The following is a 26,247-nucleotide window of genomic DNA, read 5'->3' as shown; positions in this document are numbered from 1 at the left end:
ATGTGATGTATTCATTTATATTGTATAACTTTAGTTCATATGTGAATATTACTTCCTACTTGTTTTGTTGTGGGAGGGGGGTTTTGTATTGAACACGGGGCCGTGTTGGTTATTATTATAGCAGAGAAGACAATTGTAAATCAACAAAGACAAGTCAACTGTGCCCAGATCTACCACTCAAGAGATCTGATGGACTCAAAAAGTGGGTTACGATTGCATATTAGTTTGAAAATCGACCGGATCCACCGTATTTTTACACGAGTGTATCCCGGTCTGAGAGCGAGTAGTATGGACGCTGGAGGGCCGCATCTCCCGTCAAATAATAAACTCTGCCTTTCTTTTCGCGTGCATTGCGTTGAGCCGCTTCTGACACGCGGCCGCACTGCGACTGGTGAGCATTGGCTGATTGACTTTAACGCCCGCGTATCACTGCGTTCTCGCGGCGGACACGTTGTCGCGCCATTGACGTTTTTTACTGTCCTACCGTGTTGGTCCTCATTATAGTAGAGAAGACGGAGTAAATATAATCGACACAAGGAAACTGTAACCCGATCGACTCACAGCCTCGAAAAGTAACGGTTACATTACGTCAGAAACTCGTTCGGTACGCCTCCGTTCCGAATCGAGCACCAAGTACTGAAACGGTTCAATACGAATACATGTACCGTTCCACCCTTACTATTTACATGCATCTAGCATGGGGGACAAATGCATGTTTGCCCCCCCCCCCCCCCCCCCCCAGCAACAGTCAGTAATGTCATGAATATTACTGAATAAAGGTGACGTGTTATGTGCAGTACACTATTTTAATGAACATCCAATGTTCTAAAGTAGTTAAAATGGAGGTTTTGCATTTAGAAAATGTGGGGGGGGGGAAGATTAGGAGTTTGGGTTACTGCTGGTTCTGTTAACATTTATTTTGCAAATCATTGAAAAAGAAGTTTGAATGAAAATTTGTGTTTCTAGGAATAACTGTGCCAAAAGCAGTTTGATCTGCATTTCAGTGGTTTTCCAAGGTTTGAGCCCCCCCCCCAAAAAAAACATTTCAGGCTCCGCGGCAACCTTCGTTTCAGGGAATCTCAGCAAGAAATTTCTATCCACTTTCACCCCTGCTACTTCTCTGCTACAGTTTGTGCTGTGATGAGAAAAAGATATATACTGTGTATGTGCTATGAATTGACCATGAAATAAGTACCCGTCATCTACCTGACCTATGTCCTGGAGAGGGCTGTGGAGATTCCAGTGTTGTCATTGACTGAAATTGCAGAGAGCCAGCATGGGGCACCTCCTCTGCAGAGGAGTACTGCCTGGATGTGTGAGACAAACAATGTGGGCCTGTGTCTCCAGCCAGGGAGGAACTGACCAAGGCCTCTGAGGAATCAAAGACTAAGAAATGCATATAGTTTTCATTTTATGGTCTGTTTTAAACATTGAAAAGTATCTAACAAATTTTATATTGTAGTTTATATATAAATATGTAATGTACGATACACTGTGTATTATATGTTGTGTATATATATATATATATATATATAGTCACTATTTTGCACTGGTCTCCTGTGTATAACCTGTTTTGACCAGGGCAAAAGGACAAAAACGCCTTTGACCATAGCTGCTTTTTTTTTTTTTTTTGAATTATCAAATATAAAGTCCCAGTTTTTTCTGTCGAATGTTTATCCTAACATGGTGAATACATATCACGCATAAAAATGTTTCGTCGAGCATGTTTGGTTGTCAATGGGACATCAATATTACAAATTTTGACAAAAATGTTTTGATTTTCTTTTTCTCACCAATGTGGGTTCTTTTGTGTATTTTTAAGGAGCTCCTGCAACTGAATCCTTGACCACAAACTGAGCAAGAAAAACGTTTTTCACCAGTGTGGGATGTTATGTGTACTTTTAAGTGGTGAATTTGAGTGAATCCTTGACCACAAACTGAGCATGAAAACGGTTTTTCACCAGTGTGGGTTCTTGTGTGTCTATTCAAGTCGCTCTTCTGAGTGAATCTTTTTCCACAAACTGAGCAGGAAAAAGGTTTTTCACCAGTGTGGGTTCTTTTGTGGATTTTTAAGGAGCTCTTGGAACTAAATCCATGACCACAGACTGAGCAGGAAAGAAGTTTCTCACCAGTGTGTGTTCTTGTGTGTCTTTGTAAATTGTGCTTTTCAGTGAAACTGTGACCACAAACTGAGCAGGAAAAAGGTTTTTGACCAGTGTGGGTTCTTGTGTGTCTAGTTAAGGCGCTCTTCTGAGTGAATCCTTGACTACAAACTGAGCAGGAAAAAGGTTTTTCACCAGTGTGGGTTCTTGTGTGTCTTTGTAAGTTGTCCTTTTCAGCGAAACTGTGACCACAAACTGAGCAGGAAAAAGGTTTTTGACCAGTGTGGGTTCTTGTGTGTCTACTTGCGGCACTCTTCTGAGTGAATCTTTTTCCACAAACTGAGCAGGAAAAAGGTTTTTCACCAGTATGGGTTCTTGTGTGCCTTTGTAAGTTATCCTTTTCAGTGAAACTGCGACCACAAACTGAGCAGGAAAAAGGTTTTTGACCAGTGTGGGTTAATGTGTGTTTGTTAAAGACTCTCTTCTGAGTGAATTTTTGACCACAATCTGAGCAGGAATAAGGTTTTTTAACCGTGTGGCTCCTCATATGCATACGAAGAGTATAGTTATTAACGAAGGGTTTCTCACACTGAGAGCATTTGCAGAGTTTGTCGCCACGGTGAGATTTCTTATGACCATCATCTTTGTAAGGTGAGTGTGACATGGCGCCATTTCTATCTGATGGTGCGATGAAAATGTGTGCTTGCGATCCTTCTGTTGAACTGCTGCTTGGAGGCTCCGTCGGACCATCCTCGCTATTCAAGGGCACACCAGTCGACATGGTGATATTGTCCTCCTCTTTAACGTATGGCAGGTCTGACTCCTCCTGTTTCATTTGCGGGTGCTCCACTTCCTCTTTAAGGCCAGGAGACTCCTGCCACTCAGGACCAAGATATTTGCTGAAACCTGCATGAAACAAGAAGACAAATGATACATTTTATGGACCGTCTATCTAGCTACTAGGCCGTGAGGTTAGACTGGTTGAGAGAGCGAAAGAGTGTATATACACACGCGTACAAGATGCATTCTGGGCTGTCATTCCCATGACAATGATGCACCGATTGGCTGTTAGTCATCGTGCATTGACACGCTCTCATCCTTCAGGCGCAAGCAGTGGCATTTATTTTATTTTTATTATATATTGACCTAAAAAAATTCTCAACAAAAATGTAAGCAGTTACAATTTTAATCATGACTAGGCATGTGCCAGTATCAGATTTTGACAGTACAATAACCGTGAGCAAAAATACCGCGGTTTTACGGTATCATGGTATTGCAATTATAGCTGCAAAATGTGTTATTTTGAGAGGTATGGGTTAAAGAAAAAGAAAAAAAAATTCCGGTATTTTTTTATTTTTCAGAAAATATTTGCAAATTGGAACATGAATATTATGTTAAAATAAAAAAACAAAAACTATTTTAAATAAAATAAAAATAAATAGAACTTATACACCAGCCACAGCTCAGGTTGCGCAAGATTGGAGCAAGAACTAAATTAATTGCTATAAAAAAGTAAAAACACTTCTAAATAAAATTGAAAAATATTGACTGTACTTTTTTTTTTGAGGAGGCAAAAGCTCAACAGTAATTTCGCCATTTTCAGCCACTGTGTCAACTCTAGTCTACATGTCATGCCTTTGTGTTAAAAAGACGCAGAATTCATAAGTTAAAAATGGATAAGTTAGTTAAAATGTGAATGTTGTTGTGTAAACGTTTCATCTAAAAACACTGGGAGTGAGACATCCTCCTTTTCCAGCGAGAGTACATTTGTGCTTAGGGCAAGATCATCTGTCGCAATTAGCGATCTTTGATGTTATCCCTTTTCCTTCAGTCAAGCTTGTTTCTCAGTGGCCGTGAGATTTATAACCTTGATGAAGTTGCTCTGTCACCTAAGACTAGGCTAACATTCGTCTTTGTAAGTTTTTAGTTAATTTGTATTTTGAATTTGAAAGGAAAATGTGTTTTGTTTTTGGCAAACTTTTTCATGGATGACTTCCTCACATTCTGTTGTGTTTGTGCTAATGAAGCTACTCACACGTGTAAAATACTATTGTACAACGTTTTAAAACTGTATATTTCAGTTACCATGATTTGAGACCTCCATAAATTCCAGAAAAGTACACCTTTTGTTTGGAGTGTTTCTTTTTTGGTGTTTAGCAGAATAGCGTCACTGACACACACACATCAACAACTGGAGAGGGATGGGTGAGCGCTGCCTCTCCAAGATACTTCTGGCTGCATTTTTGAGACTTGTAAAACAGCGAATACCGTACTACGGTATGACGGAAAATTTTAGTGGTTTTGAAACTGACGTTTTCATACCACGGTAAACCTTGAAACCGGTAACCGGCACATGCCTAATCATGACTTGAGTATTTTTTTCACCAAATACCTTTTCACTTGTACTTGAGTACATTTTGTTGGGATGATTACTTCTACTTGAGTAATATTATTTTGAAGTTACACTACTCTTACTTGAGTCAAATTTTTGTCTATTCTACTCTCCTCTGTTGAAAAGGAAGCGACTCAAGAATGTATCCAAATGAAGTATTGAGAAGAAAATAACACCCTATCTACTGTCAAGCACAGTGGGGGGGTGGGGGGGTCATGCACTGGGGTTGTTTTGCTTCTTCAGCTACACGGACTCTTCAGTGTGTGCAAGGTATTATTTATTCAATTCAATACCAGGAGATCTTGGATGCAAATGCCAAGCAGTCATTGACAAAGCTGAGGCTTGGGTGAGGTCGGACCTGCCAACAAGACAATGATCCGAAGCATACCTCAACATCTACCACATCTTGGTTGCAAAAGAAGTGCTGGAAGATTCTGGAGGGGCCATCGCAATTACCATACTTAAATTCCATTGAAAATCTCTGATGGTACTTGATGAAGGCAGTTACAGCACGAAAGCCCATAAATGTTAATGAACTGGAGGCCTTTGCCCATGAAGAATGGGCAAAGATACCTGTGGATCACAGCAAGAAACTTATGTCAGGCTAGCTTCGCGTCTAAAGTATGTTATTGTTGCAAAGGATGTTCTACATACCTAAGGGTTTGAATAATATTGTCAATGAAGTCATCACAGAAAGGCCATAAATTGGAATAGTCCCAGAAACATTTTGGTTGTTTCATCCGTATTTTTTCTATTTGACATGTCATTATTTGATGTGATTATAAACAAGAATGAATGTCAAACTTGCAAAAGCACCATCTACTTTGGGGGTTTAATAATTAGTTACACAACTGTAAATGTAGTAGTATACTATAATATTAATGCTAAATATTTTAAATGTGTATTTTTTTAAAGAATTGTTTAGAATCATGTTGGAAAGGTGAAGTCGCAGTGTGTTGCCTATATGCACCAGTATGGGAAATTAGTTGACCATTTGCAGTGTGTTGCTGCCACCTGCCGATCAGAATAATTCACTGCATCTATTTTTTTTTAAATTTTTATTATTATTTTTTTTTTTATACAGAGTTTGCCTCACAAGCTCATTCACTTACACAGTCTGGTGTCTAGTGGTACCATTGACACTCGTAAATGCTTTCCGTGACGTTTCTGCCTGGGAAATATGTGTAAGTATTTTATGTTTATAATAACATGAATAGGCAGTATATGTACATTTCTGTGCAAAAAAGTTGTATTTACTAAACGTCTGAAGTTGTTGTTGTCTTATAGAAGCCAGCCTATGCTAATGCTAGTAGCTCAAGCAATTTATGCCATCTATATAATAGTTGTGTATATAAGGGTGTAGTGTGTTGTATATTGAGTATTGCCTATGTGTATGCTTCTATTATAGTTTCACAATATTATGACGAGATTCTGGCCAATATTATATAATATTACTTAAATGCAGAGAATATAAGTCTTCCAAAATGTTTTTGTGAATAAGAGTCAACGAAAATTTAATTGCTAGATTAGTTTAACGATTAGTTGACCAATCGTTAAAAAAGTCTGCTGACTAAGCAGACAACTGTATTTAAAATAAATACAGTATATTAAAGTAAATACAGTATATTGAAGTGATAAGGCAAGGGCGTAGGTTTGCATCGGGACGGTAGGGACAAAACACCACCAACTTTTTAGGATGCTCAAATTGTTTATGCTGTAGCGATAGAATTGACCCTACCATTATTAAGTGAATTGTTTTCATTATTTTCAGACTTAATTTACCCCTTTTACACTTGCTGAATCAGAGAGTCAATGTTTTTTTTCCTCAAACGCATGTTTGATTGGCTGATGACTTGAACATACACGTACTCTCAGAGTACAGAATTACGTTACATTTCGACATGACACCACCTCCTCTGCCCGCCCTTTGCTACTGAAAGTCCGACCTGCATCACAGTTTACCATTACCATTACATTATACTGTGTGAACTTGCTAGCCTGAGTAGGAAGCTGCTAAGGAGAAGAGTCCTCTTGTATGAGTTTCTAATATGTTAACATTAATCAAACTGTGAGAAATATAGTGCACTCTGATTTAGAGATGTCCCGATCCGATATTTGGATCGGATCGGACGCCGATATGGGCAAAAAAATGCGGATCGGTATCGGATCGGCCGACACGGAAAAATTTCGATCCAGACGTCCGATCCAGTTTTTTTTTGAAAATCCGGTCCGGGATTTCCAGCGCACCAATATACATAATCCATTCCAGTTTTTGCTTCGGTTTCCCTAAAATCCGGTCCGCATTTTAAGGCTCACTTCAATTCACTACATTACCGTCTCCCAATTTACCGAGAGACTTATCTGTAAAAATGTCAGCGGTGTGGGATCATTTCACCTAAAAGGACGACAAAGACGAAGAGGCAGAGTGCAAAATATGCCACAATATAGTCAAGCGTGGTGGTAAAGCAATAAGAAGTTTTAATACAACCAACCTAATCAAGCATTTAGCGACATACACATGCATCGAAAACTAGGTGCCTTAGTAAACAGCCGCCATCTTAAAGCAGGAGACTTCCCTTGTAGGCTGTTGTAGTGAACCTTCCAAGCGAACCTAATGAACTTTTTATCTAAAATACTCCTTGTTCTGCCCTTCATTTCGCGATGTGCATTTTTCGTTCCTTTTATTTTGACAGCCGTCCGACAGGAAAGAAGTAGCGCGGCGGCCATGTTTGTAGTCGTTTCGTCATAACCAAAATGTATCTTCTAATTAGGCCAATTCGACCAAGTGTGAACAACTTCGTTGCTCTATAAGCTGCCTAAGTCCCTGAGAAAATCTACTTCCTTTTAATAGCGAACAAAGGGTCAACAGATTTAGTATAAGTAAACAAAGGTGTATCTCGCATGGCTAAATGATCCACTGGGATCCAGTGTGTTTCACACAGCGTTACGTACTTGCGCGTAATATATCTACATTAAGAGTGTGACAATATCTCGATACAGCAATATATCACGATATTTTGCAACCCGATCGGTTATCGATATGCTCCCGCCAAGTATCAATACTTTTATTTGACATATTGTCCATACAATGGAGTATGGATGCTGTAAACTGCTCAATGTTTGTTGAGCCATTCCTTGGGGGTCCACTAGGGGCGCTCAAGAATGGCAATGAAGGTAAAGTGCGCACAAGTCGTCTAGAGAAGAAGGGAAGAAGCTCCAAGTGGGGTGAAAAAAATAAAAAAGCTTTGTGAGAACGGAGGAGGAAAACGTGAGAAAAATATTGCTACAAATCACACATGTGGACACACTTTAGATTTTACACCAACAAGAAAGGAAGTTGGTGTACAAGGACTTTGCTGTATGCAAGAATTGTCAAACAAAAATAAGGTTCACTGGCAGCTGGTGATGAAGTGGACACCGGATTTCTTCACTGCTTCGCTTTCATCACTCGAGGTAAGAAAGTTTTGCAATGTAATTTCATTTGATGTTGGATGATATAAAATAAACCCGGACCCTAAACTGGATGAAAATGAATATCGAACAAGCCTACACGACTTTGATTTATTTGACATTATTTGAGAACCACTTTCCATCTAGTTTACTACATATTACTGCCATTTTGATACAATAAGCTATAAAAATGGTTTGAATAGCTTCCAAGATACACAAGGTAATGTGCAATTAATGTAGCCTACATATCAAAAATAGGTAATTATTGCATTTTTAATTTCTGTACATTCAATTCATTTTTTTTTTATTTACTCAATACTTCCAACACACACACACACACACACACACACACACACACACACACACACACACACACACACACACACACACACAAAAATCAGGATTTCAACTCAAAAGCTATTAAGTAGCTCATATTTTTTGTTTTATTTTGTCGTTTTTAAGGTGAGGAAGAATATGACTGATGGAGTCAGACATCTCAAATGCTGAAGCAGAGGGTGGAAGTGCTCAAACCAATGCTTTTGGCAACAAAGATCATATACGAAGAAAAGACCCACCAATTTTATCATTGTCACTCATTGTCACTTTATCATTTATCACTCAACTGCTGACTGACACCTACAGCAGTTATTTAATTTTTTTTTTTTTTTTAAGATTTAAAACTTTAGAGAAATTGAGGGTGCCATTCATCATGATCTCTCCAAGGATATCAGTGGTTGTGGTTTCTTACCTCTATACTAGTATGTGTAGGTACACAATTTGCAGCAGATTTATATTTTACAGCAACTTTGCACAGAAAAGGTGTCACTGTTTAATAAATGACTTAAACTGTATTTTTTCTATTTTGAAATATATTTTTCCCCCGTTTAAATAGTTGTATTGTAGAAGATCATGTATCAAATTTCTGACCAATATATTGACAATCGCTGTATCGTGAGATAATCGTTATCGCTAGCCTTGTATCGTGAATCGTTTCGTATTGTGAGGTGCCCTGCGGTTCCCACTCCTAATCTACATCATGTAATTATTTCAAACAAAGCAAAATCGTTTACATAGAAAGAAATCTTTCAATCTGCAAATACAGGTAGTCCCCTGGTTACGAACGAGTTTCGTTCCGAGGCTGGCGACGTAACCCAAATTTCTGCGTAAGTGTGAATGAACCCTTTAAGTAGAGCTGGGAATCTTTTTTTTTTTTTTTTTTTAATTAAATGTTTTGTACATTAGTTCCGAAATTGTTGAAAAATATTCTCAAGCTAAACCAAACTACTATTTCAGTATCAAGTTAACATATAGCAGTAAACAAATATACAAAAATAACAGTAAATAAAAAACTCCAGTCCCCATTCTGTAACAGCAGCTTTAAACTACATTCAATTAATTTAATGTTGTGAATCAACCGTTAAAGTTGTTAAAATTGCTCCCGTTATTCCATAATTTCCCTTTTGTCTACTTTCGACATGTGAAAGTTTTAAAACTATTTTAAAGATAGATTCAAGTCAATATTTTACCGATTTAGGAGTATTTTAGATAAAAAGTTAATTAGGTTTGCTTGGAAGGTTCGCTACAACAGCCTTGCAGGGAAGTGTACTGCTTTGAGATGGCGGCCGTTTACTAACGCCAGCATCTAGCTTTTTGTAGATGTGCTGCCAACGCTACCAAATCTGTATTGCATCTAGTCCTATATAAATGATATCTACCGTAACATTATGTGGATGACGTACTTTTTAGCAGCTTTTCGGCAGCAGTCAGGTATGTTGTTGTGTTTTTTTATCTCGTAGCATGAGTTGAGCTAGAGCCGTGAGTTGAGCGTTGGCATTACCCGAGGGGCCGGGTAATGAGAAGCATGATGTTTAGCTACTCTCGCTGCGTTCCTCATTGACCGCGCAGCGCGCTGAGTGTGTTGTACTTCAGCTTTACTTGGCATATTTCAATAATCGGAATTTGGATGTTTGTGAATCGTTCTCGAATCTTCCACGGCCAAATCGCGAATAATCTAAGAATCGGAAATTTTGCACACCTCTCCCTTTAAGTACCTCTAAATATAAAATAACGCTCCAAAATCATGGACTGTATGTCATATTCATAAGTACAAAATAAGACTTAGGTATGTTGTGTTAAATGCTGTTACTATATTGAATGACTATTAGGGCTTTACTGGCAGGTGAGTCACTTTGCTCAGAGAAAAGTGCGCTGTGCAAAGAGTACTGGAGATGACAGCGGCCGGGCCCTGACACCATCAGGAACTGCGAGACGGCAGCGGCGAAGCTGCTGGGAAGGAGGACTTTTTTTTTTCTCGTAGCAATAGTAAGACTTTAATCTGGTAGTCCTTTTTTTAATTTATGTATTTGGCCCTAATACTCTGTCGTAATATGTCATTTTCAATCAAGAGTAGTAATAGTAATTTTTAAAAATATATAAACGTGCATCATTTGTTTTTTTTTTTCACATACTTAACTCCACTGATACGTGACATTTATCTATCTACTCTGCTGGTGCTGGCTCTAATGCTGACAAGAATATAAACATATAACAAAAAGGGAAAGTAAAAGGGAAGTCACAGTGTTCTGAATCTGTTAATATTCCGTTCTTCTGCACTAGTAGTGCCAGCAGCATTTGACCTCATTGTTTGTCATTTATGTGTTTATTTGTACTTTAATAATTTAAGTCTTCCAAAATGTTTTGTGAATTAATAATCGTCAACAAAAATGTAATTGCAAGATCAGTCAAAAAAGTTTTTTATTAGACTAGTCGACTAATCGTTAAAGTCTGCTGACTAATCTGGAGAAAAATAATCGTTTGGGACTGCCCTTGAAGTTTTTGGGGGATTGAAACAACTTTTTGATTGAATCCAAAAAATAAGTTGCTTCTCACAAAGAAAAAATATTTCCAAGAGAAAAATCACTTCGATCAAAAAAAGAATTTTTCTTTCAATCCAGGGCTCAAGACTGCCCCCAATTGGGGCATTTTGCGACTAAAATTAGAGCCTGAGCGAGTATTATTTTCATCTACTCGCAGTCCTTCACGGTTAAATCGACTACTTTGCTGTAATGTAACGAGCTGGTTTGCCAAAGGAAAATACAACAGAAGAAAAGGTCTTCCAGGCAACATCCAGGAGAGAGAGCGACTTACTAAACGGCCGCTCCGAGAGGCACCGCTATCTTCCAAGTGTTGAGTGCGCATTGATTGTCATATTCTAAGTAAAAATGTTAAACATTTTTGTTTACTCAAGATTTATTTATTTCGCAATTCTGCGACTACTTGTAAAAGCAGAGTGTGACAGTGCTCTTTTTCAAATATGTTGGGTGTTTTGGCTCACTCGGTCAAAAAGGTTCCCGACCCCTGACTTAAACCCATGACTATCTTTAGATTCTGCATTTTTGAAAACTTTTTGATATTTATATTTGGTTTCTGTCATGAATGGGACGCCTCCATGTAACTGCTGGGGCTCCCGAGAAAAAACAAAACAAAACCCATGTTAAAAGGGAATAGGCATGTGCCGGTAAGAGATTCTGACAGTATGATAAGCTTAAGCAAAAATAGGCACGGCAAGAACTAGGTACCGTTTACAAACACAACTGGAGACAGAATGGCAGACAAGACTTTCGCATCGTAAAGTCGAAATCGGGTAAGTCAGGTTCGTCGTAACCCCGGGACTACCTGTAGTCAAGTCGATGCCATGGCGCAACCCTTACGTCGGTTCACGAGTCCATTGCACAGCTACTGAGTAAGCAAAGCCACTATATTAGACTGAAAGACATTTTGGTACTTATGAGAAGGTACCATATTTGATTTCTGCCTCATCTGAAATTAAAAAAAAAAAAAAAAAGAAAACACTTAGAATGACCTTGGATGGGTCTGGACTCTTCCTCCTCTTTGATGCATGCAGACTCTTGGTGCTCAGGACAATGGTCTTGGCTGACATATAGATCTGCAAGACCACAAACACATGGGCCAAATCTTATTTCATTTGCAAACTTGTGTCCCCAAAGTTGTTTTCTGTTAGAGAAAATTCCTCCTTGCCAATCTCTTTTTGTTTGTTAATGTTTTGTTGTCATCCAATCCAATGGCGTACCGCACGCAGGCTATTTTTAGACCGTGACGTCGCATCATAAAGCGGAAGTAAAGCCGAAGTGGGACATTATAGACCCGCCCTCGCATAGACACAAAGTAATTTGTGCTACTTTTCTCCGGTAATCTTTCAAAAACGAACTTGCCGATCACGCATTGCTTTTTTGGAACTTGTAGAAACGACTCTAGACATTACGACACATGAAGGAGGTTTTCTTCATACGTTTCCAGAAACCAAAAACTGAGGAAAAAATGTGAAGACTGAATCAACTTGCGTGGACTTTTAACACCAGCTCGGTGAATCCATTCACATTTCATATGCATAAAACATTATGTTGGGTTGGCATGGTCTTTCAGAGGACAAAGAGGTCAGTCATTTTTATATTTTTAACTTATTTTTTTAGCGTAACGTTGTGCCGTACTGCTTTTGTCTGACAATGAATGACCTGAAAAGAATTACAATGGTATCTGACTGCCACTGTTACCGTTTCTGTATATATACAGTACTGTATATATTTTTTTTTAATTATTAAATTTATTAGGATCATGGAAGCTTCCACTTGGGGAAAACATATACATACAGTTTATCCTGTATATACATAATATAATAAAAACATACAGTACTGTGCAAAAGTTTTAGGCAGGTGTGAAAAAATGCTGTAAACTAAGAATGCTTTCAAAAATTGAAGTGTTAATAGTTTATTTTCATCAATTAACAAAATGCAGTGAATGAACAGAAAAGAAATCTAAATCAAATCAATATTTGGTGTGACCACCCTTTGCCTTCAAAACAGCATCAATTCTTCTAGGTACACTTGCACACAGTTTTTGAAGGAACTTGGCTGGTAGGTTGTTCCAAACATCTTGGAGAACTAACCACATATCTTCTGTGGATGTAGGCTTCCTCAAATCCTTCTGTCTCTTCATGAAATCCCAGACAGACTCGATGATGTTGAGATCAGGGCTCTGTGGGGGCCATACCATCATGATGCTTCCAGGACGTCTTGTTCTTTACGCTGAAGATAGTTCTTAATGACATTGGCTGTATGTTTGGGGTCGTTGTCATGCTGCAGAATAAATTTGGGGCCAATCATACGCCTCCCTGATGGTATTGCATGATGGATAAGTATCTGCCTGTATTTCTCAGCATTGAGGACACCATTAATCCTGACCAAATCTCCAACTCCATTTGCAGAAATGCAGCCCCAAACTTGCAAGGAACCTCCACCATGCTTCAATGTTGCCTGCAGACACTCAATTTTGTACCGCTCTCCAGCCCTTCGGCGAACAAACTTCCTTCTGCTACAGCCAAATATTCCAAATTTTGACTCATCAGTCCAGAGCACCTGCTGCCATTTTTCTGCACCCCAGTTCCTATGTTTTCGTGCATAGTCGAGTCGCTTGGCCTTGTTTCCATATCGGAGGTATGGCTTTTTGGCTGCAACTCTTCCATGAAGACCACTTCTGGCCAGACTTCTCCGGACAGTAGATGGGTGTACCTGGGTCCCACTGGTTTCTGCAAGTTCTGAGCTGATGGCACTGCTGGTCATCTTCCGATTTCGAAGGGAAATAAACTTGAGGTGTTTTTCATCTGCTGCACTAAGTTTCCTTGGCCGACCACTGCGTCTACGATCCTCAGCGTTGCACGTTTCTTTGGGCTTCTTCAAAAGAGCTTGAACAGTATATCTTGAAATCCCAGTCTGCTTTGAAAACTTTGTCTGGGAGAGACCTTGCTGATGCAGTATAACTACCTTGTGTCTTGTTGCTGTGCTCAGTCTTGCCATGGTGTACGAACTGTGACATGATACTGTCTTCCACAACCTCACCTTGGTAGCAGAGTTTGGCTGTTCCTCACCCAGTTTTAAGCCTCCTACACAGCTGTTTCTGTTTCAGTTTATGACTGTGTTTCAACCTACATGTGACAATGATGATCATTTGCACTTGATCATACACCTGACCATAATCCTACAAAATCCCTGACTCTGTGCAAGTGTACCTATAAGAATTGATGCTGGTTTGAAGGCAAAGGGTAGTAACTCCAAATATTGATTTGATTTAGATTTTTCTGTTGTTCACTCACTTTGTATCTTGTAAATTGATAAAAATAAACAATCATTGTTTATATTTTTGAAAGTATTCTTAGTTTATATAATTTTTTCACACCTGCCTAAAACTTTTGCACAGTACTGAATATATAAAAACAACTTTAGTAAGGGGGAAGTGTAAATAAATTATAGAATTAAGATGTGTTATCAATGAAAAAAATTAAAAGTGTTCGTTGGCTGTTCCTGAGTAGCATTTGCGATCGCTACACAAAGCTAACTAAATTACCCCCAAGAACGGTAAGAGACGTAGGACAACCAGAGGATATATAAGAAAGACAGGGCTGATGATAAAGGATAGCTTGTTGAAACAGGAGAATATCATTGTCAGTCGCGTCGATAAAAAAGCTAAAGCTATGCTTCGGTCGGCTCGTTTTTTTTTTTCTAATGTCATGAATATTAATGAGCGGAAGTGACGTGTTGCTTGCGGTACGCCATTCAAAGGGCTTGACATTAGAGCTGGCCCGACTAGTTGACGTAATCGACGTCATCGATGACATAAATGTGCTGACGAGCACACCGTCCCGTCTACTGTTAATAAAGGGTTAAAAAAATATGCGTGGAGTGTTGAGAATGGAAAATGCTAGGGATTCAAGCTGGGAAAGCAGCACAAAGCCTAAAAAGTGCACTAGAGTGACCAAAGCATGCACAAATTTCAACGAAACAAAAGAGCGTACACCCAGGTTGCATACCAGGGCAGCACGTCGGCCGTAAATGAACACCTGAAGCGCAGTCACCCAGGTCAGGGTTTCCCATACATATTAATTATTGTGGCACACCGCCACACCAAAATAAAAGCCGCCATGCCGTGCAAAAGAGATGTTTAAAAAAAAAAACAACAACAAAAATTTAAGGCCGTTTCAGACTAGTGGCAGCCTAGTGTGAAGGATTCAGCGGCAACTAGGCCTGAACGATATATCGTTTAAACATCGCCATCGCGATGTGCGCATGCGCAATAGTCCCATCGCAAGGACGTGCGATAGTTTTTTCATTTCATTTTTTTAAATCCACAAACGTTTGTTTTGAGGAAGGAGCGCGAAGGAGAGCGCACAGCTCTCTCATTCCCTCCAACTCGCAGTCATCGGCTCCTCCCCCTCCCCTGCTACAGCGGAGTGGAGGGAGGAGGGGCCGAACAGCAGAGCGGAGGGAGGAGGGGCCGTTTTCAAAGTGAAAGCAAGCAACACGTTGAATAGGGAAGACTGTCTCCAAAAGGAGTTTTGGAAGTATTTTGGCTATCGACAAGAATATAAGGAATAAAAAACAGCCCTGTTGACAGTGCCTCGCCATGGTTGCCTCAACAAGAAGTAATCCGTCAAACATGTGGGACCATTTAAAACGCAGGTATCTATGCATTCCTGCTACGAGCTTCCCATCAGAGGCTTTTTAGTACAGGTGGGAACATTGTTATGTGCCAACGTTGTTGTCTCAAGCCTGCAATGGTGGATAAACTAGTAGTCTTGGCCAAAAACCTATGAGACCCAGTTGAGAATTGCTGAGCAAGGAAGGTGGACGATATGCAGACAAATACATAACACAGCTGCAGGAATGTCTTTTCTTCTTTTTATTCATGTGACAGCTATCAGGAAGGCAGGAAATTTGGGAGTTAAAATGGTTCTGTTATTCATCAGTTATTTGCTGTTATTCAGTTCAATTATTTACAAGTTCAATTGAGTTTCTGTTTATATTTAAATTAATTGTAAATCGTATTTTTCAAATAACTATAGTACAGCTGCACATAAAGTTTTGATGCTTAATATTTTTTAAATATTTTTACAACTTTGTTGCAGTTTTGCAGTTTTATATTGTTATATTTTGTGTAAACAACTCAGGGGACTAATGCACTTGCACTTTTATTTGACAGATTTAATATTTAAGTTCAAATATGTTGACAACTTTATTGTTTTTCTGAGGTTTTTATTTATTGTTATAGTTTGTGAACAACTCTTATTTGTCATATTTAATATTTTTGTTCAACTATGTTTACAACTTTGTTGTTATTTTACAGAAGTTTTTATTTATTGTTATATTTTGTCAAAAACTTAGGGGACGAATGCACCTGCTCTTTTATTTGTCATTTAATGTATTTGCTGCTGTTGAAGTGTCAAATATTGTGTTCAATAAATTATCTATTTTGTGCAGACATTGCTTCCTGGATCCCTTCATAATAATACAGCAATCTTAATCATTCACAAATGAAACGGTATTATATGAATACACTGTGGTCACGGTGTGTCATGCAAAGTATTTCCAAACAGCTATTCAAGTCATCTAGTGAAAATTTCTTTTAAAAAAAAAAAATATATATATATATATTTTTTTTTTTTTTTTTTTTTTACTATCGCAATATAATATCGCAATATATTGCACACCTAAAAAAAAATCGCAACAATAGTTTTTTCCAATATCGTTCAGGCCTGGCGGCAACCTATTCATTGTGTATTGTAATGTCCGTAGCTCTGCGAAGCCCCCTTAAGAGACGATCGGAGGAGGAGCTGTGACGTACAGGGAAGCGAGATAGCGGTCGCATGTCACGGAAGCCCGCTATTATTTTGTTACTGTTTTTCTTTATTATTGTCGCCACATGATGCGGGAAAATATTACATTATGCTTTTGTGATGTATGATTGCTACTGTGACATAGATTGTAACAACTTCTATTGTTTTTCACCGTGTTCCCATAGTTAGGAGACGCGCTTGAGAATCTCACGAGATTACTTGTTATTGTTTTACTACACGCCTGGGTCCCATAGTTACACGCCTGGGTCCCATAGAGATAACTTGTTTTGCACCCATAATATTTACCATTTGTTGGCATCTGTTGCAGCACAGCTCATTCGTCCCATGTGAAAAGCCCTTTTTCAAGGGGGCTGAACCAAAAGTAGCTTAAATGTTTGTGATGGGACGGGTCCGTGCCGCTCGGGGGCGGAAGTTGGCCTCTCCGCCTCCGAGGGGCGCGTCCTTACAAAACCGGACATTTCCGGGAGACCCGTGAGGTCCGCCAGCGGGTCACGTACGGATTGCCTGGCTTTGTTCCTTTGCCGCTTTACTGGAGTGTTGCTGGCTTCCCACTCACTTGTCACGGACTCACGGCAAGCGATTTTCGTTGTTAAAGGGATATTTTGTTTTGCTTTAACGCTAACGCGGGGATTCTGGGGTTGGCAAGCTCAAGTCTAGCGTCATCGTTGACATTTGTTGATACTTGTTTGCTTGCTCTTGTGGGATTGTAATCAATAAATCTCATTTATTCTGCATTTTCTAATCAATAAACATCGTCTACTGAGCAAAAGTGTGCCTGTTACTGATTCACCGCGAACCTGAAAATTTCGGAAAACACCACAATAAAGTAGGCAAGCCAATACAGACTCCACTCCTTCTTCCGCCCATCCGGGGCATTGAAGTATTTTGGATCGGACTTTTCGGCGAAAGTAAGCAGTGGATGGCTTGGACGGAACGGCAAGTTTGAATGAAATTGCACCGAGAGGCGGGGAGAGCGCCGCCGCGCTAATATCAACAACGCGTTCAATAGCAGAGGGGCAGACGTATACTTATGCTACCAGACTGTTTCTGCGGACAGATATACGCAATCGCGGCTGACGAAACCTTGATAAATGCGCTCTTTTTATCAAAGTTTCGCAAGCCCGGGGACACTCGAAAAATGACTCTTATACTTCTCCTTGCTGAGCTAATTGGTACCTCAATGTGCGTTTGTGTGGAAATGTAGTTCAGGAACAACAACAAAAAAATATTCACCTTCTCACCAAAACTAATAAATCTCTTTACACGGCAATTAGTATTTCCCCCTACTGCTTGAAATGGATCCATGACAAGGGGGTAGGTTTGGTCTCAATATTGGTAGTGACGATAGATATAACAGCATAACATCCATGTACACTTTTTGCTGGGGACGGACATTACCGTAATAAGACCCAACAGACTGGGTGAACGGGGGTCAGGGCAACATTTCTCATCACCAATTTGAACCTAATTAATTGATAGGCTAAATGATCAATGCAAAAATAAATCTGTATTGACGTACCAACTTTCACACTGCAAATTTAGAATGTTTTAATGCGATGATTTTTCTGAAATCTATTAGAACAATTTTCTCCATCTTGTTTTGAGTATTAAAGACTAGTTAAAGGGGATGTCGCGGCAAAGGGGGTGTGAGACATCAATAGAACCGTTATGTGCCAAGATAACAAATATTGATAAAGTTGACAAAAAAAATCAATCACATTAATGAGCAATTATTGAAAATAGATCGAAAATGACGAACATTCCTGAAAGTGTTCCGGAAACAGCCGAATGGTGCGGCGACGTCACGACAAGTGATTGACAGTCGAGGCGGAGCTAGGTGCCATTGTTTTTTAACGACAAGAGAGTAGCGTTGGGGTTTGTTTGACGAAAACATCTCAAAAATGGTTCAAAACTGCTGTGCTATGTGGTGTACAAATAGCTATTTATCGGAATATAGTATCCATGAGTTCCCGAACGCGAAAAAAAAGCTGGACTACGCAGACGATGGGTAAAGTTCGTCCGTGCAAAGAGGGCTAATTTTCTAGACACAGCCTCCGGCACGCTTTTCTGTGGTGCGCATTTTCCACCTGAAAGCTTCTCGAACTATGGACAAGTGAAATCGGATTTTGCTAAAAGATTGCTGCTCAAAGGAGATGCGGTGCCGACCATACACGCGCAGCGACCTAAATGTCCCGAGATATCAAGAAAAAGGATGATGACTAGCAAAGGAGGCTAAGGCTAAGGAAAGGAGGGGAGCAGCCAAGCTCGAAATGGCTAGAGTGAGTACTCTTTTATAATTTAAAAAATGTCACGCATTGGATACAGGACTGGACACATGTATACATAATCGTTCGTAAAATATATAGAACAAATCCTCTGATCCCATTCATATTTGTGTCTGTTGGCCGCTATGATAGCGCAATAAATGATAATTATTCTATGCATTCCTTTATTTTGCAGTCACGGTGTATCAGCTTCACAAAAAGAAATGCAAAACAAATCATTGGTGTTTCCCACACGATCTGCTGCCGATGTTTCATCAGTGTCATTGCTCCCCTGAAAGACCGTTTCATTACGCTGCATTGGCGTTGGTTTGGGCTCAAATTGGTAACCGAAAACACCGGTTAAAGCTTCGTAACTCTCCTCGTCACCATTAGATGAACATCCGTTACGTCCTTCTACGTCGGATTCGTCGCTGAAACTACAAACGAAATTTTCTGCCATCATCGCCGCCATTCAGTATTAAAGCACTGAGCCTTTTTCTTGTCGAAGAAACAATTCTGAATTCTCTTTTATTGACAACGAGGAGTGTTTCTTCATGAGGGAACCTGGAATATGTGCAGGACGAACACAATGCATCAGCATAAACAGCTCAAAACACCCCTAATTCTCCCCTCACTAGAAGGAATTCTACTGATGCAGACAGGCGCTGCTCCCCTAGTGGCCGGTGGGACTCTCTTCACTTGTCGTGACATCACGCACACAATCTGCCAGATCTCGGGCGCCGGTCGTTTTAGCTTGACAATCGAGCCAAATTTCTCTCATTTTCTTGTGTGTAATTACACCAAGTGGCATGATATGAATACAAAAGGCATGCGTTTATGGATAAATGATGGAATATTAAAATTTTCCCAGGGCACTACATCCCCTTTAATAGATTAATGGGTCAGATTATTCAATTTACTTTAGGTAAATATTACCATTTGTCCTTATTAAGCCCATGCATCTGAAGCTTGGCCATTTTTCACCATAATCAAGGGGGAAAATGCTTTCAAATAATGTTTTGAACAATATAACTTGTTGAATTAAGAAAATTCCTGACGAAAAAAAAAAGCTTTTTTTTTTTTTGCTTAAAATAAGTGTGATAAAAAAAAAAAAAAATAGCTATCTGAAAATAATCTTATTTCAAGAAATCTGAGTAAAATTTACTTGAAGCACTGGCAGATAATTTCACTTATTTAAGCCGCTACTTTTTTCCTTCATTTTGATACCTGTGGCTTATAGACCCTACCTACGTGATGTCACAACTCCTTCCTCCTGACTGGTGCCGCCCAATTGTCCGTCAACACATCATGTTTCCCTGTTACGGCTACGTACATTCCTCCTATTTACGACGTGTTTTTCTGCTCGTTAACATTGATAATCAAAATGGTGAAGGCATGTGTGGCGGTCGGTTGCAATAACAGAGAAGATAGACGGAGAAGACGGAGAGACTTGAAGTTCTACCGGATTCCGAGAGACCCGGAGAGGAGAGAGCGAGATGGGCTGCTGCAATTCGACGAGAAAACTGGGCTCCAAACGATTACCACAGATTATGTAGTAGTCATTTTATATCTGGTAAGATGCATTTAATATATATTTAGAGGGTTTTGGGCTGACAACCACTATTAAGATCATTGCTAGGCTAATCGACGACAACATACACGTATGTATGTAGTGAGAGTGCTATCGCTAAACCATATAAACATTAAAAGCCCTAGCTCCATTGACAAATGACATGAAATACATTAGACTTGACAGTGGATGTTAGCAAGAACAAAAGATTTTGAATATAAAATTTCGTAACTCACCTTTCCAAGCACAAGATAGATTCCTGCCGAATTTTCGTGGACGAGGACCTGTTTCACCCAACCAGCAATGAAGTTTTTATAAGCCTCCAAGCTCTTAAAGTTTTTCACACTTTCGTGAGAATAGGCTGATTTTGTGTGGACAAAATAGTTGTACATATCAGGGTAGCTAGCAGATGTCAGGCAAATACGGCGAACACCGCGGGTCGAAAAACATCGATTTAGGCATCAAATATGGATCTGGCGAATGGATAAACTGAAGCTTTTCCACATAACGCCTTTTATGCAACGCATCAAGTGAGTTTACGGCATCCGAAAGCACCGGGTCTTCCATGAAATGCATTATAAATTGCTCGATCAATTGAGACCATTGATAATACAGACACAAAATGACGGACAAGGGGGCGGAACAATACAGCGATCACGTGATTTTGTGACGTCGGTGGGTAGGGTCTATAAAGCTTTGCAGTAATTGGTTCAAAGTTTAATGATGATTCATTGTCTTATGACAGTCGGTCGTATGATGCCGCTGTCAAAAAGGGTTGTACCAGTTAATATCTTTTGGTGTAAATATCCCATGATACAGTAAGGACAGCTGCGGCTTATAGTCCAGTGCGGCTTATCTATGAACAAATGCCGTTTTGTGCCAGATTTGGTGGGCTGCGGCTTATAGTCAGGTGCACCTTATAGTGCGAAAATTAGGGTAATTGACTTAATAATGGTGGGATCAATTCTAACCTTACAAAATATGTGAAGACAATCTAAATGACCTCTGTAACTGAACTTTTTATATAATGCAAAAAGGTTGCTTAAAGTTTGGTGGGGACAATTTGAGCATCCTGAAAAGTTCCTAGTGTTATGTCGCTAATGTCCCTATGCAAACCTACGCCATTGGTCCAATAACAGAAGTACTATTATTGCTGTGTTAATGTAGTACATATTAGGGCCAAATAAAAGGAAAAAGGACTATGAAATGTAAGTCATAGTATTGCTACGAGAAAAAAACAGTCGTATTATTACGTAGGGGAATGTAACTGTAATCAGCTACGCATTTTACGTACATGAACCGTTACTGAGAGCTACGACATTAGCCTGGCTCATGAAATAATTCAAATAGATCTTTGTTATGGTTCTTTTTGGGGAACAAAATGTGAAAAAAAAAAAGTCATGATATGACGCAATTTTGCCGTGACACGACATGTTGAGGGAGTCCAACTCCGATGCAGCCCACTACCACAGCTTCCAAAAAATCCTAGGGGAAACACTGCTGGTATTATTTTGGAAGACGACAGGAGACATTTTTTTAATTAAAGTTGCCTTTATGTTGCCTGTACAACAGAGTATTGGGGCTTATGTCGGGCTCATGAGCGGAATGAGCAGCGGCGAAGTACTCTACGTAGGGAATGATCGCTTCCATTAAAATCAACAATATTGAAAGCATTTTGTGTTTTAGAATCAGTTTTACAAATGAGGAAATCATTATTTTGCTTAATCTACATCAAATTATAATCAATAGAATTTATACTAATGCTTTGTCGTAGCTGTGAGGGAAGGTACATGTATAGTGGGGCAAATAAGTATTTAGTCAATCACTAATTGTGCAAGTTCTCCCACTTGAAAATATTAGAGAGGCCTGTAATTGTCAACATGGGTAAACCTCAACCATGAGAGACAGAATGTGGGGGGAAAAACCCAGAAAATCACATTGTTTGATTTTTAAAGAATTTATTTGCAAATCATGGTGGAACATAAGTATTTGGTCAATACCAAAGAGATTTTGAGTGAAAATCTTCCATCAGCAAGGGCATTGAAGATGAGACGTGGCTGGATCTTTCAGCATGACAATGATCCCAAACACACAGCCAGGGCAACAAAGGAGTGGCTTCGTAAGAAATGGAGACTGGCCTAGCCAGTCTCCATTTCTCAACCCCATAGAAAATCTGCGGCGGGAGTTAAAAGTCTGTGTTGCCAAACGACAGCCCCAAAACATCACTGCTCTAGAGGAGATCTGCATGGACGAATGGGCCCAAATACCAGCAACAGTGTGTGAAAAGCTTGTGAAGAGTTACAGAAAACGTTTGGCCTCCGTTATTGCCAACAAAGGGTACATTACAAAGTATTGAGATGAACTTTTGGTATTGACCAAATACTTATTTTCCACCATGATTTGCAAATAAATTATTTAAAAATCAAACATTGTGATTTTGTTTTTTTTCCCCACATTCTGTTGCTCATGGTTGAGGTTTAACCATGTTGACAATTACAAGCCTCTCTAATATTTTCAAGTGGGAGAACACGCACAATTAGTGGTTGACTAAATACTTAATTTCCCCACTGTATATAAAGTAGAAAACAGTAGAAAACACAGCTACCACTCTCATGCAGATCAGACTTTCAGTCGCAAAATGAGTGGTGTGTTCCCCACCTTAACAACATTGACTTCTTTTAATAATACTTATACTTCTTACTTCTACTTACTGAATAAATATTGAAATAAAAATGGAAATAATTACATAAATAAAAATTGAAATAAATAAACATTGAAAATAAATTTTTCCATATAAATACTCTTCTGAAATTACAACGAGTGACGTCGGCGCCGAAAAAATGCTTGGCAAGGACGCGACGATTCGGGTCAAAGACACATCATAAAGAACTTAAACGTTATGTCGATGTCTGTATTAAGGTCGTTTTCACAGAATGGCATTCATTTAGTTGAAATACCTTTCGGCGGAGTTTTCTAAACTCCACCCCGACAAAACCAGGTGCAAGTTAACAAGAGAACCCATGTGATTGTCTAAATAAGGCGTGTAAAGGAACAATTAGTAATTAGTATTAGTAAAATTAATAATAGTAAAAAGTAATTGACGTGCTATTTCAGACGACTTATGGGAATTAGTGCGTAAATAATGGAGCTATATATTTTTTGTTAGACGCCATTCTAAATTATAAAAATTAGAATGTTTCATTAAATCTTTAAAAAAAATCTCATTTGCAATGCCTGGCGGCTTTTAATTTGGTGTGGTGGTGCGCCACAATCTTTTTTGTGGAGGAGAAACCCTGCCGAAATATTAAGGATATATCGGATAAACAGGATAAACCCGATTCTATAAAACAAGATGCCTTCAATATTGTTGATTTTAACGGAGGCGGCTTATTCAGGTACATTAGCCCGACGTAATAATACGACTTTCATTCTCGTACTATTAATCCGACATTTATTCTTGAAGTAATTTAGCCCGACGTAATAATACGACTTTTATTCACTATTACTTTGAAAATAAACGGCGCCTCTGTTAAAATTAACAATATTGAAAGCATCTTGTGTTTTAGAATCAGTTTTACAAATAAGTAAATCATTATTTTGCCTCATTTACATCTAACTATAATCAATTAAAGAATGTATACTCATGGTTGGTCGAAATAGCAGGCGAAATAAATGTTACTGCAAGCATAAACGCTTTTTTTTGTTCATCTAAAATTTATTTGGCAACATAAATGTTTGTAATCAGATTACGCCATTATTCGAACTAACTAATCAAAAGACAGGCATAAATCAATAAAAAAAAGTGAGTTCAAAACTTTTTTCACTTCAACCCAAAAAATAATTTCAAATACAATTTTTTTAAGGAGGGCAATTTTATTTTTGCATATGACATTTTTCCACGATTTAAAAAAAAAAAAAAAAAATTAATGGAATCAAATTTGGGGAGTGGGGGGATTCAATGATTTAGACCAGGGGTCAGCAACCCTGGTCCTCGAGTGCCACTATCCAGCTTGTTTTCCATGCCTCCCTCCTTTAACACACCTGGATCAAATAATCATGATCGTTATTAGGCTCCTGCAGAGCTTGCTGATGAGCTGATCATTTGATTCAGGTGTGTCAAAGGAGGGAGAGATGGAAAACAAGCTGGATAGTGGCACTCGAGGACCAGGGTTGCTGACCCCTGATTTAGACTCAAATATCCTACGCACAATATGGCCCAGACACAAAAAGGATTGCTTCAATCTAAGAAAACATTTTCAATAAGAATTGACTTGTTCAAATGTAAATTTTTGAGTCAAATATTTTTTTCGCATTCAAAATTTTTCACATGATTGAAAAAAGGTTTTTGGATTGACGTCATTTTACTATTAAAAATCTTTTCTTTTGATGGAATCAATTGATTTTGTGATTTAATTATTAAGACATATATGTCCTACCTAACATGTGGCCCAAACTCAAAATTACATTACTTCAATCAAATAAAGCTTTGCATGCTTATCTTTCAATTCAAATACCATCAGGACAAAAAATGAAGAGTATTTTCCGAATCGGTGAACCAACCTGGTAGTGTGCAAGGCACAACCTTTTCTTGCATTTTGCAAGAAGCCGAGCATTGATGTTGTCGCAGATCTTTTGCGCCACAAAGTTCCGCCTCGAACTTGGCGGCTGGCGTCGTTCTTGCGCGCATTTTGCACACTTTAGAAGGCTCCAACTTGATGTTCAAGCGTCGAACCACGTTGGTCTGTGTTCGCAAGCTAAGCTAAGCTTAGCTAAGATAACTAGGCTCCGAAGCTACAACGCGCACGAAGACCACTTGGATGGACCAAATCTTTCGATTTTGCTCCAGTCAAGTAGTTCTGAACTTCAAGCGTCGCGAACTTAGTGGGTTAACTCCGCACAAAAAGCAGCATGTTGCTGAGCACTTTAATTTTACCGCAAGGGTAACTGACCCTTTGTGTGGCGACCAGATAGCGGCGCGCATGTGCAGACAAATGTGGCTCGCTCCGTGAGTAGCTCCGCGACTGCGCATGCGCCACTCACATCCTGTCGGGACTCACATTGGGTTGCGACACGCCTACTTAAACATGATGGGGGCCAGCTGAGGATTTCAATGGTGTACCGCAAGCAACACGTCACTTCCGCTCATTAATATTCATAATGTTACCTACTGTTGCTAAGCGAGGGGGCAAACGGGAGCTTGCCCCCCGGGCCGTTCCTGACCAATATTTAGCACAAGATTGTTATTTGTCATGACCATACAATTTATATTGCTATCGGGGGAAAAATATTTCGAATGTCCTGGAAAAGTATTGGAGTAGAAAGATAAAAACAATGATGACATTTTGTGTTGTCCAGGCTATCTCCTCTAGTCATCAGCCTCGTGTTTGTTGCCTTTTTTTCATTCTGAATTTTCCTCCTCCTTCAAATGCAACTCAAACATAGATGGCTGTATGTCACATACTTGCTCTGGATTGACAATATCGTTCGAAAAATCCACACTTGAACCAGAATCGCTGTAAAACGTTTCCTCCTCCAATGCTAAATCCGCTGAAATCGCTCATTATCTGACGTCATCACAAATATGGAGACACCAGTGCACTATAATGACTGGAGGAACTAAACTGCAGATTTAAAGATGGATTTCTCGTCATCTGCACTTTGCCAAATTATGGTATTTAGTTGAATAATTTCAAAATATGATTTAAATTCCTATAGTAATGCTATTTAAGATATTTTGTCATGTCATAAGCATTTTAATCATAAAC

General features: G+C 39.1%; 1 protein-coding gene across 2 annotated transcripts; it reads right to left on the bottom strand.

Annotated features, from left to right (window-relative positions):
* Positions 1-744: 744 nt before the first annotated feature.
* LOC130928958 (zinc finger protein OZF-like) lies at positions 745-25,470 on the bottom strand. 2 transcript variants are annotated; one of them, XM_057855808.1, is made up of 3 exons: positions 25,043-25,470; positions 11,807-11,890; positions 745-3,008 (listed from the first exon to the last, which is right to left on the bottom strand). In XM_057855808.1, the coding sequence occupies exons 1-3, from the start codon at positions 25,167-25,169 to the stop codon at positions 1,735-1,737; spliced, it is 1,485 nt and encodes a 494-aa protein (XP_057711791.1). In that variant the 5' UTR covers positions 25,170-25,470; the 3' UTR covers positions 745-1,734. The 2 variants fall into 2 exon arrangements, with proteins under 2 accessions (XP_057711791.1, XP_057711792.1); XM_057855809.1 differs by lacking the exon at positions 11,807-11,890.
* Between the last annotated feature and the right edge of the window lie 777 nt (positions 25,471-26,247).

Source organism: Corythoichthys intestinalis, chromosome 13 (assembly GCF_030265065.1).
Source record: "Corythoichthys intestinalis isolate RoL2023-P3 chromosome 13, ASM3026506v1, whole genome shotgun sequence".
Taxonomy (NCBI): domain Eukaryota; kingdom Metazoa; phylum Chordata; class Actinopteri; order Syngnathiformes; family Syngnathidae; genus Corythoichthys; species Corythoichthys intestinalis.
Note: the sequence above shows the minus strand (reverse complement) of the source record. Positions and strands in the feature narration are given on the sequence as shown.